The 19686-nt window shown below is 40.9% G+C and overlaps 1 protein-coding gene across 25 annotated transcripts in view; it reads left to right on the top strand.

Annotated features, from left to right (window-relative positions):
* The window catches only part of LOC121579330 (neural cell adhesion molecule 1), a 320914-nt gene that overhangs the window by 269153 nt on the left and 32075 nt on the right, over window positions 1-19686 (top strand). For 5 of the 25 annotated variants that reach the window (XM_041893822.2, XM_041893821.2, XM_041893829.2 and 2 more), the window contains 4 exons: window positions 5165-5179; window positions 9286-9345; window positions 14399-14401; window positions 17686-17810. In XM_041893822.2, coding sequence (XP_041749756.1) covers window positions 5165-5179; window positions 9286-9345; window positions 14399-14401; window positions 17686-17810 — 203 coding nt within the window. Of the gene's footprint in view, window positions 1-5164; window positions 5180-5473; window positions 5510-9285; window positions 9346-14398; window positions 14402-17685; window positions 17811-19686 lie in introns of all 25 variants that reach the window. The other 20 variants (XM_041893835.2, XM_041893832.2, XM_041893844.2 and 17 more) reach the window with 9 other exon arrangements.

Here is a 19686-nt window from a genome sequence, read left to right on the forward strand (position 1 = left end):
CTTTTTGGATGTTTTTTATTAAGGCCGCTTTACACATTTAAGTCACTGGATCCAATTTGTAAGAGCTGCGTAATACAATAGCATAATATTAATATGGTGAGATTCACACACTGTGGTAGCCATCTCAAAACACTGAAGGAATTAGAGAGATGCAATGGAAAAGCGACCCCATCTTTTATTTTCTCCCTCCTAGTTTGTCAGTCATGCTGAGTGGTGTTGCTGTATGTGGTAGTTATAAGGTTATCTCTAGGTTTATTCAGTTCTGATTCAACACATTTAAGGCATGAATCAGTCTGATTCTGTTTTGCTTCTTGGCACACTTCCATCTGTGCTTTTCACCCTCTGTGCTTCTGTAGCAACCACCCTTAGTTCCCACTTAGATTTACCATTTTTTTCAGTCTGAAGTCTAGAGGGATGCCTTGTCCTGTTACTTCCTCGTAATTTGGAGCATTGAGTACCTTTATCAGATAAACAGTGACCTAAAGTCATAATTCCCTCTTACTCTATTTCATAATGTTCTGAATGTTTTCTTACCTTGAAAGTACTGGGACATTATTTGAAGTCTGTCCAGAATGCTAAACATGCCTAATTGATAAGGTACATTGATTAGGTATGTTTATTTTACAGCTCATGAGCTCTATAAATCTATAAAATATTTTTTACCCGTAATAGTTACAGTGCCTTCAGAAATTATTCACACCCCTTCTCCTTTTCCACATTTTGTTGTATTACATCCTGAATTTAAAATGGATACAATTTAGATTTTTTGTCACTGGCCTACCTACACACAATACCCCATAATGTCAAAGTGGAATCTTTTACAAATTAATTAAAAATGAAAAGCTGAAATGTCTTGAGTCAATAAGTGTTCAACCCCTTTGTTATGGCAAGCCTAAATAAGTTCAGGAGTAAAAATGTCCTTAACAAGTCACATAATAAGCTGCATGGACTCACTCTGTGTGCGTTAATAGTGTTTAACATGATTTTTGAATGACTACCTCATCTCTGTACCCCACACATACAAGTATCCGTCCCTCAGTGCCCCCCAGTGAATTTCAAACACAGATTCAACCACAAAGACCAGGGATGTTTTCCAATGCCTCGCAAAGAAGGGCACCTATTGGTAGATAGGTAAAAAAAGCAGACATTGAATATCCCTTTGAGCATGGTGAAGTTATTAATTACACTTTGGATGGTGTATCAATACACCCAGTCAGTACAAAGACTGCAGCATAGCACCCTGCATCCCTCTACTGGCTTTCCTCTGAAGTTAAGCAGGGTTAGTCCCTGGATGGGAGACCAGATGCTGCTGGAAGTGGTGTTGGAGGCCCAGTAGGAGCCACTCTTTCCTTTGGTCTGAAAATGAGAAAATATTAAAATGCCCCAGGGCATTTCCCTGTGTAAGGTGGTGTCCTGACTCTCTGTGGTCAGTAAAGATCCCATGGCACTTATTGGGCTTAATTCCCAATCTTACCATCATGACCACCTAATCATCCCCAGCTTCCAATTGGCTCATTCATCCCCTGTATCTGTTCCCCAGGTTGTTGCTGTAAATGAGAATATGTTCTCAGTCAACTTAGCTGGTAAAGTAAGGGTTAAATATACTGAACAAAAATAAAATTGCAGCAATTTCAAAGATTGTACTGAGTTACAGTTCATATAAGGAAATCAGTCAATTGAAATAAATAAATTAGGCCCTAATCTATGGACTCATATGGGGTGCAGCCATGGATGGGCCTTGGAGGGCATAGGCCCACCCACTTGGCAGCCAGGCCCACCCTCTGGGGAGCCAGGCCCAGCCAATCAGAATGAGTTTTTCCCGACAAAAGGGCTTTATTACAGACAGAAATACTCCTCAGCACCACCCCCACCCCCCTCAGACGATCCCGCAGGTGAAGAAGCCAGATGTGGAGGTCCTGGCCTGGCGTGGTTACACGTGGTCTGCGGTTGTGAGACCAGTTAAACGTACTGCCAAATTCTCTAAAACAATGTTTGAGGCAGCTTATGGTAGAGAAATGAACATTAAATTCTCTGGCAACAGCTCTGGTGGACATTCCTGCAGTCAGCATGCCAATTGCATGCTCCCACAAAACTTTAGACATCTGTGGCATTGTGTTGTGTGACAAAACTGCACATTTTAAATTTATCCCCAGCACAAGGTGTATCTTGTGTAATGATCATGCTGTTTAATCAGCTTATTGATATGCCACAGCTGTCAGGTGGATGGATTATCTTGGCTAAGGAGAAATGCTCACTAACAGGGATGTAAACAAATACAGTGGGGGAAAAAAGTATTTAGTCAGCCACCAATTGTGCAAGTTCTCCCACTTAAAAAGATGAGAGAGGCCTGTAATTTTCATCATAGGTACACGTCAACTATGACAGACAAAATGAGAAAAGAAATCCAGAAAATCACATTGTAGGATTTTTTATGAATTTATTTGCAAATTATGGTGGAAAATAAGTATTTGGTCAATAACAAAAGTTTCTCAATACTTTGTTATATACCTTTGTTGGCAATGACACAGGTGAAACGTTTTCTGTAAGTCTTCACAAGGTTTTCACACACTGTTGCTGGTATTTTGGCCCATTCCTCCATGCAGATCTCCTCTAGAGCAGTGATGTTTTGGGGCTGTCGCTGGGCAACACAGACTTTCAACTCCCTCCAAAGATTTTCTATGGGGTTGAGATCTGGAGACTGGCTAGGCCACTCCAGGACCTTGAAATGCTTCTTACGAAGCCACTCCTTCGTTGCCCGGGCGGTGTGTTTGGGATCATTGTCATGCTGAAAGTACCAGCCACGTTTCATCTTCAATGCCCTTGCTGATGGAAGGAGGTTTTCACTAAAAATCTCATGATACATGGCCCCATTCATTCTTTCCTTTACACGGATCAGTCGTCCTGGTCCCTTTGCAGAAAAACAGCCCCAAAGCATGATGTTTCCACCCCCATGCTTCACAGTAGGTATGGTGTTCTTTGGATGCAACTCAGCATTCTTTGTCCTCCAAACACGACGAGTTGAGTTTTTACCAAAAAGTTCTATTTTCGTTTCATCTGACCATATGACATTCTCCCAATCCTCTTCTGGATCATCCAAATGCACTCTAGCAAACTTCAGACGGGCCTGGACATGTACTGGCTTAAGCAGGGGGGACACGTCTGGCACTGCAGGATTTGAGTCCCTGGCGGCGTAGTGTGTTACTGATGGTAGGCTTTGTTACTTTGGTCCCAGCTCTCTGCGGGTCATTCACTAGGTCCCCCCATGTGGTTCTGGGATTTTTGCTCACCGTTCTTGTGATCATTTTGACCCCACGGGGTGAGATCTTGCGTGGAGCCCCAGATCGAGGGAGATTATCAGTGGTCTTGTATGTCTTCCATTTCCTAATAATTGCTCCCACAGTTGATTTCTTCAAACCAAGCTGCTTACCTATTGCAGATTCAGTCTTCCCAGTCTGGTGCAGGTCTACAATTTTGTTTCTGGTGTCCTTTGACAGCTCTTTGGTCTTGGCCATAGTGGAGTTTGGAGTGTGACTGTTTGAGGTTGTGGACAGGTGTCTTTTATACTGATAACAAGTTCAAACAGGTGCCATTAATACAGGTAACGAGTGGAGGACAGAGGAGCCTCTTAAAGAAGAAGTTACAGGTCTGTGAGAGCCAGAAATCTTGCTTGTTTGTAGGTGACCAAATAGTTATTTTCCACCATAATTTGCAAATAAATTCATTAAAAATCCTACAATGTGATTTTCTGGAAAAATAATTCTCAGTTTGTCTGTCATAGTTGACGTGTACCTATGATGAAAATTACAGGCCTCTCTCATCTTTTTAAGTGGGAGAACTTGCACAATTGGTGGCTGACTAAATACTTTTTTTCCCCACTGTATGTGCACAACATTTGAGATAAATAAGCTTTTTTGTGCATATGGAAAATGTCTGGGATTTTTTATTTCAGCTCATGAAACATGGAACCAACACTTTACATGTTGCATTTATATTTTTGTTCAGTGTAAAAATAAAGGAAGGAAACCACTCAGGGATTTCTCCATGAGGCCAATGGTGACATTAAAACCGTTACAGAGTTTATTGGCTCTAATAGGAGAAAACAGAGGATGGATCAACAACATTGTAGTTACTCCACAATAATAACCTAATTGACAGAGTGAACAGAAGGAAGCCTGTACAGAATAAAACATATTCCAAAACATGCATCATCCTGTTTGCAACAAAGTTGGGCCAAAGCAATTCATTTTTTGTCCTGAATACAAAGTGTTATGTTTGGGGCAAATCCAAGACAACACATTACTGAGTACCACTCTCCATATTTTCAAGCATAGTGGTGGCTGCATCATGTTATGGGTATGCTTGTAATCGTTAAGGACTGGGGATATTTTCAGGATAAAAAAGAAATGGAGCTAAGCATAAGCAAAATCCTAGAGGAAAACCTGGTTCAGTCTGCTTTCCTCCAGACACTGGGAGATGAATTCACCTTTCAGCAGGACAATAACCTAAAACACAAGCCAAATCTACACTGGAGTTGCCTACCAAGAAGACAGTGAATGTCCTTGAGTGGCCAGGTTACAGTTTTGACTTAAATCTACTTGAAAATCTATAGCAAGACCTAAAAATGGTTGTCTAGCAATGATCAACAACCAATTTGACAGAGCTTGAATAATTTTTGAAAGAATAATGGGCAAATTATGCACAATTCAGGTGTGGAAAGCTCTTAGAGACTTATCACTGCCAAAAGGTCCTTCTACAAAGTATTGACTCAGGGGTGTGAATACTTATGTAAATTAGATATTTCTGTATTTAATTTTCAATACATTTGCTAAACTTTCTAAAAACGTGTTTTCACTTTGTCTGTCATTATGGGGTATTGTGTGTAGATGGGTGAGAAATAACATGTTTTTATTCCATTTTGAATTCAGGCTGTAACCCAACATTATGTGGAATAAGTCAAGGGGTGTGAATACTTTCTGAAGGCACTGTATACTTTACCAAAGTGAACTATCCCATTATCACTGTTTGTCATGGTTCATATTTCATTCTGAAGTGACAGGACAGTCACCTTCTACCATTCCGTACATTTCTGTTCTAATTGTTTCTGTTTCTTCTGATTTTGTTCTTCATCTTTACCCATCTATTTCTGTTCCATTGGACTTCTCAGGCTATACTTTCACAAGTAAGTTTCTCATCTCCCTGTCTTTGCTGCCTTTTCTTTGACTTTTGTTTTCATTTCATCTATTTATTTTAAACATTTATTTCTGAAATCTATGTAAAATACTGAATTAACTATTGGTAGTCGTATAGATGAAAAAAAGTATTTTCAACGGACAATTGAATTTGCTTTGTTTCGTTATCTCATTGAATTAAGAATCATTGCCTCAAAGTTTTGATTGGGGCATTTTGGTAGAGTATTTGCCTTCAATAAATTAAAGCACTCACGCAATAACTCTTGTCTCATAAACATTTCCAGACGGCATACCATTTCATTACTCTAACTTGGACTCAGGTTTGTTTTAGTCGTATTGTAGTTTCTAAACAGACTTTGAGCTTGTAATACATGAGTGACCATGTACCATAGCAATCCCATAGTTCCATAGCTCATTTTTAGCCACTTGCTTCTCCCCTGTGCATCTTGTCCCCTCTCCCTTTGTACAGTGAACTGATTGACCCCTGATTGACTCCAAATAGTCACTCAGCCCTTAGCCAATTGTACAGATACTCAGTAATTAGTATGAACATAATGAGCAATAACAACATGTTGGACAGTGTTATTGCCCATACAGCAGTGTTTACAACCAAATACAAAGAACTGAACTGCATTATCAGCCAAAGGGAAATATAAATATGCAGTGCCATTAGTTTCTCAATGATGACTCATCGTTTATGTGGCACAATATAAATATAGCCTGAGATATCGGCAACAGACAGGATCCAGCCTTGGTTGGGTCTGATGGTTTATTGCCGTTGTTAAAGGGATACTTCGGGATTTTGGCAATCTGCACCCAGTATGAAGGAAATTAAGTGGTACTTTTGTGAGCCAATGCTAACTAGCATTAGCACAATGACTGGAAGTCTATTGTATCTACTAGTATGCTAGCAGTTACCATAGACTTCCAGTCATTGCACTAAGAGAGAATGTAAAAATTGCCAAAATTCTGAAGTATCCCTTTAAGGCATCCCGAATTCACCTGGCAATCTGCTTTTCCCCTGGGTTAATAGCATCTTTGTTTAGCCATGACAGTGTGAAGCACTATTACAGAGAAGCCTATTTTTCCCCCTCATAAGACCCTGATACAAAAGGCCGAGAAGCGCAACAAAGACAATATCTCATAATTATACTGATTCTCTTACGTGGTTATGTTTGGAGGAGATGGATACTATCATCTGTTTTTGTTGTGGAGGTTAACCCGCCTGGATGGGAGAGGTGATTGGTGGGATAATGGTCCGAACACTCCAAACACTCACTTAACATTCATAATAATAAGGCCTGCAAGACTAGCCAGGAGCACAGGGATGTCATAGACTTTAGTCTTCTCTGTTGCTGTATGCAGCTACGGTACTACTGTATTTCCAGTGTAAGGGACAACTTGTAAATCTAGACAAAAGCTGTTGATATTAAATGGCATATAATGAAATAATTATTTAAAAAACGTATAGATCAGATATATTTAATAGATATATTCATGTTATAGAAATGTTAAACTAATCTCCTTTCATTAGTTTGTGTGTGCAGGCGTGAGTGTCATAGTACTAGTTTAGGAGGACTCAGGGACTACAAGATGGGCCATTGTTCTACACAGTGTCTCCATCAATTGAGAACAGAAGATAAGTCTTAGTTTTTCAAATACAGTGACCCAAGTTAAAATGATTAGAGGTCCATAGTACCCACAACCACCCTTATAGAAATCCTACTAGAATAAGAGGTAAGCCAGGTGTCCACAGAACCTGCTAAGGGATATGACGATTCTCTAAGGGTTGACCCGATGCACGAGGTTCCTAACCAGATCCCCAGGACATTTCAACCAACGCTGAGGACCAGGGAGGTGTAGTCATGGGCACAATGTTGAGGTAGTATCAGATTCAGAGCCCCCTGTGTTGAGGTTCCCCTTTCCCTCTGGGGAGTCCACCCAAAGACCCACAGAGGGCAGCAGAGATGTCCAAGGTAACACAGCTGCTCCTGTAGCAGGGCCCCTCCTTGTTGCCATGACAACATTGAGCCTCCCTCCAGTCAAGGCAGCAGAGACCCAGTGACCCATGACAATAGCCTTGAGCACAACTCTGTAGATTGCATGGATAAGGGGGTCTTACCTCTGTAGGTGGAGGAAGTCACCAGTGAGCCGTCCATGGTGGTCGAGGCTGAGGTGGTGGAAGGAACTATGGAGACTGTTCTAACGTCAGCAACCACACCTCAAATTACATGTACAACGACAGCTACCTCACAAAATGCTCCCTACACACTCACGCAGCAGTCCAGCTGGTGATCTGACGTAATTGGACAGTGAGTACGCCTTTCTAAGGGATGGCTCAGCCTCTTTCTCCCTGTCTCTTGGCATTTTTCAACTAATTGGTTTTTCAGAAACCCTTCTAACATGATGTGCCTTGGCTATGACACCATGGAAACTTGGCTATAAATACCTCGGCTGCCTCTCAGCTTTTATGCAATTGCATTGAAAAATATATAATATTTAATTGGTTATTCTGTAGCTATCCAAAATGTGATTTCCAGTCTGCTCTAAGCGTCCGTCTCTTCCCAGCATGCTTGTGCGGACCGAATCCCTATTAATAATTAAAAGGTTGAAGATTTTTACATTCTCTCAAAATGTATTATCTGCCCTGGACCTTACCACAAATATGTGGTTTGCAATATCTGCAGATTGCCAGACATAGTTGCTGGCCTGCTCATGCAAGACGGATTATCACTAATTTTAACCGGTGAAACAACTTTATTGTGAGTTTCTGATTGTACTTCTGTTTCTGAACTGATGAGAACTTACAGGCAGTCAAGCAGTGTGAAGCTTCTTTGCAAAGTCGATGGCCTATGAGCACTTCTTGCAAAAATCATGTCAAAAGCAGACATGCTTTTTTTCAAAGATTTGTGGAATGGGTTATTGCTTTCTGCAATGCTGCTCTACTTTCAAATTAAATAATGTATCCTTTTAAATTGACAGTGTTCTACCAAGTCTTTTTCACTCTGGGTGGAATTGTTCTGTCAATGGCCGCAGTGTTGCTTTTATCACTTTGGTGTCTTTGTCTGCCATACCATTCCTCACCTCATTTACAGTATATCTAAGGAAAGCCTGACACCCTTGAAGCAATACTCAGGTTTCCTTAGACAGTTCTACCCTTACTTGTGTACAAACAGAGCCTGGTAAATTAGGCCTGTTGTACATTGATAGTCCATTTTATGGTTCACTTACACAATATGCTTTTGTCACTAATAACAAGATTTTAGATGTTCACAATTAATTGAGTCATACAAGAGAATAGTTTCTCATATCACTCTTTTCAGCTGACTACCAAAGATACATTTTCATTGTCATGAGTCTTTGCACAAATCTGTGGTTCTTACAAGAACACCTACATTGTGGGTAATGACTCATGATTATCTTCAGAAAGCAGCTTGGTTGGAATGAATTGTGTTTGTGTTGATAAAGTGGGTTCAATTCTAATGATAATTGTCGAACATAGACCAACAGCTTCAAACAAGGCTTGTGGAAACACATCTTCTGCTCTTAGGAATTTAATGTGGGGAAGTCAATATGTATTTAGAATTTACAGGGCTGTACATGTGCTACCTGCTGGTGTTCCTAATGAAGAAAAGAATATGACAATGTTGTTAGAATATCAATACTGACTATGATTTTATAAGTAGATATACTATACATTAAAATGAGTGTGAAACTTTAGTTTATTACAGTACAATGTAGATTCCAGCTGATTTTAATGATAAAACACAGTTAACTACTTTCCATAATAGAAGCATCTCAGATAATGATATGAGCAGACCTGTGGTATGACACATTCTTAAGATGAATGTGATGTTTTACTGTACATCATGATTTTGAAGTGCTCTTGTTCATGAGGTGTTTCATGCTGCTCAGCATAAGCCTTATGTGAAAGTCGATATGACGCTCTATGGTGTGTTGGTGCCAGTGGATGACTGATATGTACCGAGGGGGTGCTCTGCCATCAGGACGTTCAGTCGTCTGTAACACTAACGACTTGCACTGCCCTCTCTGGGCAATCGCGGGTACCTCTCACCATGTTTTCACCATCTTACAGTTTCGTCAGTGACACCAACCTTCATTCCTTCAACCAGTGCAGCCCTTAGTGAGTATGCCGGTGTGTGGTGTGTCTCTCTCTACCCCCCAATCTCCCTCTCTATGCCTGCTTGGTCTCACCACTGCTTAGTACTACATCATCACTCGTGCCACTTTAGTGAGAACCAATTTAGTGACGAGAAGCTACTGATGTACTGTTATTAGTTATAGGGTTGGTCAGTGATACAGAGAGACAGTCAGCCAGTCACTGACTCTGCTCACTGCCTCAATCCTTAGTACAGTTCCACTGACTAACCTCAGACAGCAAGAAACAGGTTGCCCTCTACTTAATATTTCTCTCCAATGAAGACTTGATATGAATTCAGTTAATCCCAAACGCATGTATTACACACCACTGTGCTTTTGGCATCGGCCCCCACTGTTTGCCGTGCGTTTTATTTGAAGGAATTTAGAGTGGAGACTTACGATTGGGTTTTACAGACATTCTTTTTTAAATGTCGAAGCAGTGCAGTGCAGCATGCAGCACATGTCTGATTACAGGATTGATCACTGTAACATTAACTAACACTGCTGCATGTTGTCTGATTAGTCTAAAGAAGGGAGCTACCGTCCTGCCATTAACTAACATTGCCACCATTAGCGTTAGCACACCTAGAGCTTCTCTGCCCTTTAGATATATAGCTAGTTTCCTTATTTTATACATTCCATTCTCTCTCTCATCCTGTCTGTGTGTCTGTGGCTCCTCGGCTATGCCAGGTGTTATGTCTGAACATTCTTCTAAGATGTAGGCAGCTCCCTCCCTTGACCCCTTCTCTCTTTCCCCTGGCAGCTATGGTATTGACAGTGACGTCAGGTAATATTTGGGGTGTTCCACGGGTAACCATGACAGAGTGCATTTCATATACACTACATGACCAGAAGTATGTGGACACCTGCTCATCGAACATCTCATTCCAAAATCATGGGCATTAACATGGAGTTGGTCCCCCATTTGCTGCTATAAGAGCCTCCACTCTTCTTGGAAGGCTTTCCACTAGATGTTGGAACATTGCGGCGGGGACTTCCATTCAGCCACAAGAGCATTAGTGAGGTTGGGCACTGATGTTGGGCGATTAGGCCTGGCTCGCAGTTGGTGTTCCAATTCATCCCAAAGGTGTTCGATGGGGTTGAGGTCAGGGCTCTGTGCAGGCCAGTCAAGTTCTTCCACACCAATCTTGACAAACCATTTTTGTATGGACCTCGCTTTGTGCACGGGGGCATTGTCATGCTGAAACAGGAAAGGGCCTTCCCCAAACTGTTGCCACGAAGTTGGAATCACAGAATTGTCTAGAATGTCATTGTATTCTGTAGCGTTAAGATTTCCCTTCACTGGAACTAACAGGCCTAGCCCGAACCATGAAAAACAGCCCCAGACCATTATTCCTCCTCCACCAAACTTCACAGTTGCCACTATGCATATGGGCAGGTAGCGTTCTCCTGGCATCCGCCAAACCCAAATTCGTCCGTCGGACTGCCGGACGGTGAAGCGTGATTCATCACTCCAGAGAACGCATTTCTACTGCTCCAGAGTCCAATGGCGGCGAGCTTTACACCACTCCAGCCGACGCTTGGCATTGCGCATTGTGATCTTAGGCTTGTGTGCCCTGCTCGGAAACCCATTTCATGAAGCTCCTGACGAACAGTTCTTGTGCTGAAGTTGCTTCCAAAGGCAGTTTGGAACTCGGTAGTGAGTGTTGCAACCTAGGACAGACAATTTTTACGCACTACGCGCTTCAGCACTCGGCAGTCCCGTTCTGATAGCTTGTGTGGCCTACCACTTCGCGGCTGAGCTGTTGTTGCTCCTAGACGTTTCCACTTCACAATAACAGCACTTACAGTTGACCAGGGCAGAAATTTGACGAACTGACTTGTTGGATAGGTGGCATCCTATGACGGTGCCAAATTCAAAGTCACTGAGCTCTTCAGTAAGGCCATCCTACTGCCAATGTTTGTCTATGGAGATTGCATGGCTGTGTGCTCGATTTTATATGCCTGTCAGCAACGGGTGTGACTGAAATAGCCGAATCCACTAATTTGAAGAGGTGTCCACATACTTTTGTATATATAGTGTACTTGTGTCGAGAATAAGGAAGCCTGGTTTGACAGACAGCGAGGCAAAACAGAGATTATTCTGACAGACCAGAGATTTCTGAAAGATAACTGTTCTTTGATTTTTTAAAAGATAGGATGACAGTGTCTGCTACTTACAATTGGACAATGTTGCCCTGCCGTCGACATGCTCTGCTCTGAAGCGTGGCTATAGTGATGATAATACAATAAACGACATGAAGACCAGATAGCGTTGAAAACAGACAGCTGAGCCCGGTTTCCTGAGAGCGATGGAACTTAGGCTTACCAGTGTTTTAACGATGTATCTTTCTTACAAACAGCCCAAAACACCACGCAGAGAGAACAGTCACTAAGTGCGTCGATACTGATAGGATCGAAAGAAAGGGAGCGCTGCTCTGGATCAGCTTTCCCCATTAAAATATTTTATTAAAATTAGAATTATTTCACAATACTGACAACGGATCAGCTCCTAAAGAGATATTACCACCTACGGCCGCAAATATTCCCAATACAAATGCCTACTAAATCCCCAATTATTGCGCACGTTAGGCTACACATAAAAAATGACAGACAGTAGCCTACAAGTAGCAAAATAGAACTCAATTGATTGAACATGAAATGTATTTCAACATGATTGAAATAGGCCTATAGCCTACTGTTTATATTTTAATGCAGTCATCTCGGTTTTCATTTAAAGCATATTTTTATATGTTGCTTGTTTGTATCAATTGCAAATACATTGGCAACTTTGTATTTGTAGTCGACAAGTTATCGCTGGTCACAGAGAGACAGATAAACCATGTGGTTCTATGTTTAGCGGAGATCTTCTGTGTATAAAGTGAAGCGGGAGGGCAAAAAAGCATCTAATGATGCATTTAGCTGTTCTAAGAGTCGTCTAATGCAGGCGTTAGATTACGAGCGTTTTCAAGTCCAACGTTAATAACGATGGTTTTGGGAAACAGTTCGGAGATTTAACGATGCTCCTACGAAGGTTCTAACGATGAGCTTAGCCTTAGGATGCTTTTGGGAAACTGGGCCCAGGACTTTAATTTTCCCAATATCTTAAACAGATTTATGAATACCAAACAGTAGGGATGTTAATCTGTCCTAACATAAGTCCTGAAGGATGAAATGGAAAAAAGGGAGGGATAAAATAAAAAGGCTCAGGTGGCAAAGAATGAGAGGCATGGATGAACAACTTCCTATTATAAGATAAAGCTATGTTATCTTATATACATTTACTGAGACTCATGGTTGTTGATGACAGTTACTGATGAGATTATTTTTTGAATTGACTAGAAAAGGGTTTGTTTGCAGGATAGTGTGTTTTAATGAGGATTTTGTAGTTCCCACATTGGTAACCTTGCCATATGTTTCATGCTCTTGGGAGAGGTAAAGGCTACATACATGTTTGGGAAAGGTAAATCAGGTTTCCCTAAGGTATTGTTAGGATAAACATGGCTGTAAATTAGGAAGCTGCTATGGGTCAACATTGTGTGTGTGTGTGTGTGTGTGTGTGTGTGTGTGTGTGTACTATGTATTTGTCGAATTGCTGGTATCTATCTACTGTGGAAAATATAAGGAAGCCTGAGGAACTATTTTGTAGGTCATGTACCAGGTATTTATCTCTAGGCTAACCAATATACATAATATAACAGCTGTAATATAACAGTGCTCTATTAGTTACTAATTACATTTTGACTCACCTATAGAATGATAAGTTGTAGAGCATATAGCCTCTATGTAACTAATATTAACAGATCAGTCATTATTCAATACTGATTGTCTTCACGTGTGATTAGTATTCTAGTTAGCTAAATGTGAGAAATGGCATGAGGGATTTTTTTCCTCAAGGCTTCAGGTGTGTTAACAAGTGTGCATACTTTATATGCATTTGATACCAGGTAATTGGAGTAAGTATGTTGCTTGTCTAATTATGATTAGAATTCATAAAACGAGGTTCAGAGTCCACTCAGTGTTGCTGTAATTCATGTTTCTTTCCTCTATGAACATATTGAGCATATTTTCTTAAAGTATGGGACTTTATACTATGGTATGTGTTTATTCTGCATTCTCATACATCAAGACCATATCTTTTGACAATATGGCCTCAGAGATACAGTATGTATCATGAAGTCCTACAATGTGTGACTGAAGGTAAAATGTGTCCCAAATACTTTAACCCTCCAAAGCCCTCATTTGTTGCTGATCAAAACCAACCCCCCCACCCCCCAATGCTTCATGTGGTCATATTGTTGTTGTCATATACCATATTTAGTTGCACATATGACATTTGACAATGTGCTTTGTCAATCAGTATTGTCAATACTGCAGAGTTTCCTCTGGTTTTCTTTTCTTTTACACAACTTGGTTGGAGCCAAAATGTACAATGTATACAGAAAACAAGGCTCTATGAAGACCCTTTAAGGTCAAGAGTTTTCCTAAACATAAGCTACAGTCTTATACAAAGATGTTATTTTGTTTGTGTAGAAATAGAGTATGAAAAATATTTGCATGAATTCCAGTCCAGAGGAAATACTGTTTCAAAGAAAGATGCATGAGGCAATTTTGGACGGACAACATTTCATGGAATTGGCATCTAGTTCCTGCAAAAACATTACAGTGACAAATCTTAGCCTGCATATATGAGCTAGCTTATTCCTGGTCATGACATAATATCTATTCAAAACACTGGAAACCCAAAACTGGATGTCTTAAAATGCTTCATGTATCTAGTTGTAGTTTTCTATGTCTATTTGATGTGTAAAGAAGTTCTGAACTTGTGTATTTCTTTTTGTAATTTGTGTTTCTGTTTTGTATCATTTTGTCTTTAACGTTCTTATTGTTTTGTACCTTACCCATGTTTACATCATTTAAAAAATGTTTTGTATTTTCCATGTGACCCCCCCCACTTTCCTTTCAACCAATCATGTGCCTGCATATCATATGACTTTGTCATGTGGCTCTTGCATGGTGCTGATGATGTCGTCTTCGTTGGTGAACAGAAGGTAAATTTTTTGTTCTGTTTGGTCAAGTCATATTATATCAATAAGAAGCAGTGGGAAATTAGATATGATTTTAAGCTTAGATAAGCTACTTTGATAGAACAATAGAGCAACCAATGAATAGATTTTTACCTTTGGTCAACCTGCATTCTATCCAACCGTATTACGACAATTGTATTTAGATTTTTGTATGCTCACTTGCTATCCCACTAAGAGACAGGGTATAATTCACGTTTTTTCTGAGAGGTGCAGAGTATATTTCCCTCATTGCCTTCTTAGAAGCTATACGTCACATAATATATTAGATATACTGCTATATAGCTATCAGTGAGCATTACATAATGCAGTTGGAGATAAGCAAATGGTTGACCTCTAACCCTGATATATTTTCTATAGTTTTCTTTTTTGGTGCCACCTCCGATGGCTATCATATGCAAACAGAACATATCTTTTAAAAGCACTTTTTTGATGCAAAATCACATCATCTCAAAATCACAATAGCTGCGTTGAAACCATCACCTTTAGCAGCTGCATCGCACGCTCATTGAATTTTATTTACCTGGATTGACCTACTCATCCATGGAGTTAAAGCCTTTTCAAACTCTGTCTCCCAGAATGCTTTTCTGAATGGACTAACAGTGGTATTCACCCCACATTACTGCATGCATGCAAGTTCACTCCTCTTTCCTCCAACTCCCTTGTTTCTTTTCTACTGTCTCATCAGACAGAAAGTTCTGGCCTGTCTGCATGTATGTCCTGTCTGTCTGTGTTTGTCTTCCAGAGTGCCTCTGTTATTCACATGTATTGATACAGACTGAAAAATTACAGTCCCATTTACAATTCATGAGTCCTTTAACCCATCTGGTGTGACAATGATCTTTCCATTGCATTTGGGCACAGCAAACCTATCAATAAGCTCATTTGTTCACACACGCAGGGATGTCTTTAAAAGAGCTGAGAAAGTGAATCAGTGAAGGAAGGTAGCTCAAGTTTGATTTACTCCAGAGCATAATTTCCTTTATCCATGTCAGTTCATGTCAGTTAGAGTAAAGGATCTGACACACAAAACATTTGTATCTGATGAAACGTTCAGAAATTGATATGACGCATGCATGCACTACTGTGCAGACACACTTAAAGTAATGCTATCTTTACAGTATTTATTTAGGGAGACCAATAAAAAGGTTGCGTTATTGTTGCATCAGATGAAAATGGGGATGATCATGGGACTGTCACAAATTGATGCTTCAAAATATACCTGAATCACTACATATTGAATAAAAGTGGTGTTTGCATGATAGAGCATGTTTTTGTTAATATCTCTAATTCATGTATAACCTTAATTGCTCTTCTTTCTTCCTAGCATTAGGAAAAACCTCACCTAACTGGGAATGATGCTCATGACTGGATAAACTATGAATATAACTCTCTGTACATGCCACCATTTTGACTGCTTTTTCTTATCACTAACCCTGTTTATTTCAATTCCAGCATCAAATCATGCTTACTCCAAGACTATTTATTCGAATGCATTTTCAGGAGAATGTAATCAGATAATCATCTGAGATCAAGAAGAAGTGCCTTCACGCATGTCTGATTAACTAATTGTGTAATCACTTAAATTAATGTTTGAAGTGTCATTAATTAAGATACAACCCCAATTTAAATTTAGATACAACCATAAAAAATATATAACAGTTAAACTGCAGATACGTTATTTTATACATTTTATGAATGATTGACGTTTGTGAAAATGAAAGACATTACTCACCTTTTCAGGGCCAAGGTAGAGGATAAATAGGAAAAGTATAATCCAATCATCATAGGATTCAATCAGGTTGAAGTCAGGGAGCTTTAGGTCAAGATCCACTGGATCGGGTAGGCAAAAGTGGAGCAGGTTTCATATGTCTGTCTCTAACCCTATTATTTCTTATTTTTCTTACCTTATTTTGGCTGAAGTCAAAGGAGGTGGTCCAAACAGACTTCCAGGCTGGAGTATAGTTGAAAGTCCAACATGAATATTCCCTCCTGCACTTCCATGGTTTTCTTTCAGAATGCCTGGAACCATTGCTGTTGTCTACTGCTCTTTCACTGCCCTCTGTGGGAATGATCCACTCTCAGAGTTCATTGGTGGATAAATATCATCAGGGTGATCAAGGGCAACAATGCTCCCTCAAGCATGGCAGTGAGCTTCAAAGTTTGTACCAGGTGTGACCTAAGGTCAGGGTGTCTGGCTGCAAAATTTAAGAAAAAATACATACAAATGGGACAGTATATCATCTCCTTTGATCTCAGCAAAAACCAAACAATTCAGTGTACATTGCAGATGTGCTACAGCAGCCATTTGAAACCTGATACCACCTTTTGGGCGGTTAGTGATAGTGGGTAGTAGAATTCTGGAGCTGTATGTAACATGCTGTGTTCTGCATTAGTTATTTTAATAGCATATTCACACCGCTAACTGTGTGTAACCAATGTGCCCATGATGAATGAGTTATGGTGATTAAAGTCTCCTCCCTACACTCTCTGTGACTGAGGTGACATGGCTGTACATTTTTACGCTAACATCATTAGACATGAACACAGGCACACTCAAAAGGTGCACACACACACACACACACACACACATACACATGCACATGCTGGAACAGTATGAAAAATGTATGCACTCACTAACTGTAAGTCGCTCTGGATAAGAGCGTCTGCTAAATGACTAAAATGTAAATGGAACACACCAACCCTCCCTTCCCAGCGGACCATGATTATGTTATTAAATGTAATAGAGTAACATATCTAATCAAGACGAGGAGGCTAATTAGCCTGTGTCCCTGTCATTAGTCTGGAGGAGAGGCCAGATAACGAGCTGCTGCTGAAGGAGAATTACATCTCCCCGCCGGCTCCCTCTCTAACCCCACCACCCACTGTCCTCACTGTCCCTCCATCATAAAACCGCCCTTTAGCCTGTGAGGGACAAAACTTAATTTTATCGTCTTGTAACATCCTCTGCCACTGCCACTGTAAAGACAATCCATTTGTCCTCCAGATGTACTACATTTAAAGCAGTAAATACACAAAACCCAGAGGCAAGGGATTGACATTAAGGCTCCTGAAGCGATGTTGCAGATTTAGTGATGTGGGTTGGTTCTTCAACAATGGGATTTAGTGAGGGACAGATGCATTCAGCCATGCCACCTGCGTTAAGGGCACTGGGCAGGAGACTGAGCTGAGCATGTAGGCTGTCGCCATGGTAACTGACTGACCGATGTGTCCCGCTATGTCCCGTTTAGGGGAGCCCAGTCCCCCTAAGCTGGAGGGCAAGCTGCAGACCATGGGCAACGCCCTCAAGGTCAACTGGATCAAGCAAGACGATGGGGGCTCGCCCATCAAACACTACCTGATCAGATACAGGGCTGTGAGTATGACAGGACAAGGAGGTAACGCTATGTACAGTGAGGGGAAAAAAGTGTTTGATCCCCTGCTGATTTTGTACGTTTGCCCACTGACAAAGAAATGATCAGTCTATAATTTTAATGGTAGGTTTATTTGAACAGTGAGAAACAGAATAACAACAAAAAAATCCAGAAAAACGCATGTCAAAAATGTTATAAATTGATTTGCATTTTAATGAGGGAAATAAGTATTTGACCCCTCTGCAAAACATGACTTAGTACTTGGTGGCAAAACCCTTGTTGGCAATCACAGAGGTCAGACGTTTCTTGTAGTTGGCCACCAGGTTTGAACACATCTCAGGAGGGATTTTGTCCCACTCCTCTTTACAGATCTTCTCCAAGTCATTAAGGTTTCGAGGCTGACGTTTGGCAACTCGAACCTTCAGCTCCCTCCACAGATTTTCTATGGGATTAAGGTCTGGAGACTGGCTAGGCCACTCCAGGACCTTAATGTGCTTCTTCTTGAGCCACTCCTTTGTTGCCTTGGCCGTGTGTTTTGGGTCATTGTCATGCTGGAATACCAATCCACGACCTACAGTGGGGGAAAAAAGTATTTAGTCAGCCACCAATTGTGCAAGTTCTCCCACTTAAAAAGATGAGAGAGGCCTGTAATTTTCATCATAGGTACACATCAACTATGACAGACAAAATGAGAAAAAAAAATCCAGATAATCACATTGTAGGATTTTTAATGAATTTATTTGCAAATTATGGTGGAAAATAAGTTTTTGGTCAATAACAAAAGTTTCTCAATACTTTGTTATATATCCTTTGTTGGCAATGACACAGGTCAAACGTTTTCTGTAAGTCTTCACAAGGTTTTCACACACTGTTGCTGGTATTTTGGCCCATTGCTCCATGCAGATCTCCTCTAGAGCAGTTATGTTTTGGGGCTGTCGCTGGGCAACACGGACTTTCAACTCCCTCCAAAGATTTTCTATGGGGTTGAGATCTGGAGACTGGCTAGGCCACTCCAGGACCTTGAAATGCTTCTTACGAAGCCACTCCTTCGTTGTGTTTGGGATCATTGTCATGCTGAAAGACCCAGCCACGTTTCATCTTCAATGCCCTTGCTGATGGAAGGAGGTTTTCACTCAAAATCTCACGATACATGGCCCCATTCATTCTTTCCTTTACACGGATCAGTCGTCCTGGTCCCTTTGCAGAAAAACAGCCCCAAAGCATGATGTTTCCACCCCCATGCTTCACAGTAGGTATGGTGTTCTTTGGATGCAACTCAGCATTCTTTGTCCTCCAAACACGACGAGTTGAGTTTTTACCAAAAAAGTTCTATTTTGGTTTCATCTGACCATATGACATTCTCCCAATCCTCTTCTGGATCATCCAAATGCACTCTAGCAAACTTCAGACGGGCCTGGACATGTACTGGCTTAAGCAGGGGGACACGTCTGGCACTGCAGGATTTGAGTCCCTGGCGGCGTAGTGTGTTACTGATGGTAGGCTTTGTTACTTTGGTCCCAGCTCTCTGCAGGTCATTCACTAGGGCCCCCCGTGTGGTTCTGGGATTTTTGCTCACCGTTCTTGTGATCATTTTGACCCCACGGGGTGAGATCTTGTGTGGAGCCCCAGATCGAGGCAGATTATCAGTGGTCTTGTATGTCTTCCATTTCCTAATAATTGCTCCCACAGTTGATTTCTTCAAACCAAGCTGCTTACCTATTGCAGATTCAGTCTTCCCAGCCTGGTGCAGGTCTACAATTTTGTTTCTGGTGTCCTTTGACAGCTCTTTGGTCTTGGCAATAGTGGAGTTTGGAGTGTGACTGTTTGAGGTTGTGGACAGGTGTCTTTTATACTGATAACAAGTTCAAACAGGTGCCA

This window comes from Coregonus clupeaformis, chromosome 13, assembly GCF_020615455.1.
Source record: "Coregonus clupeaformis isolate EN_2021a chromosome 13, ASM2061545v1, whole genome shotgun sequence".
In the NCBI taxonomy this organism is placed as follows: domain Eukaryota; kingdom Metazoa; phylum Chordata; class Actinopteri; order Salmoniformes; family Salmonidae; genus Coregonus; species Coregonus clupeaformis.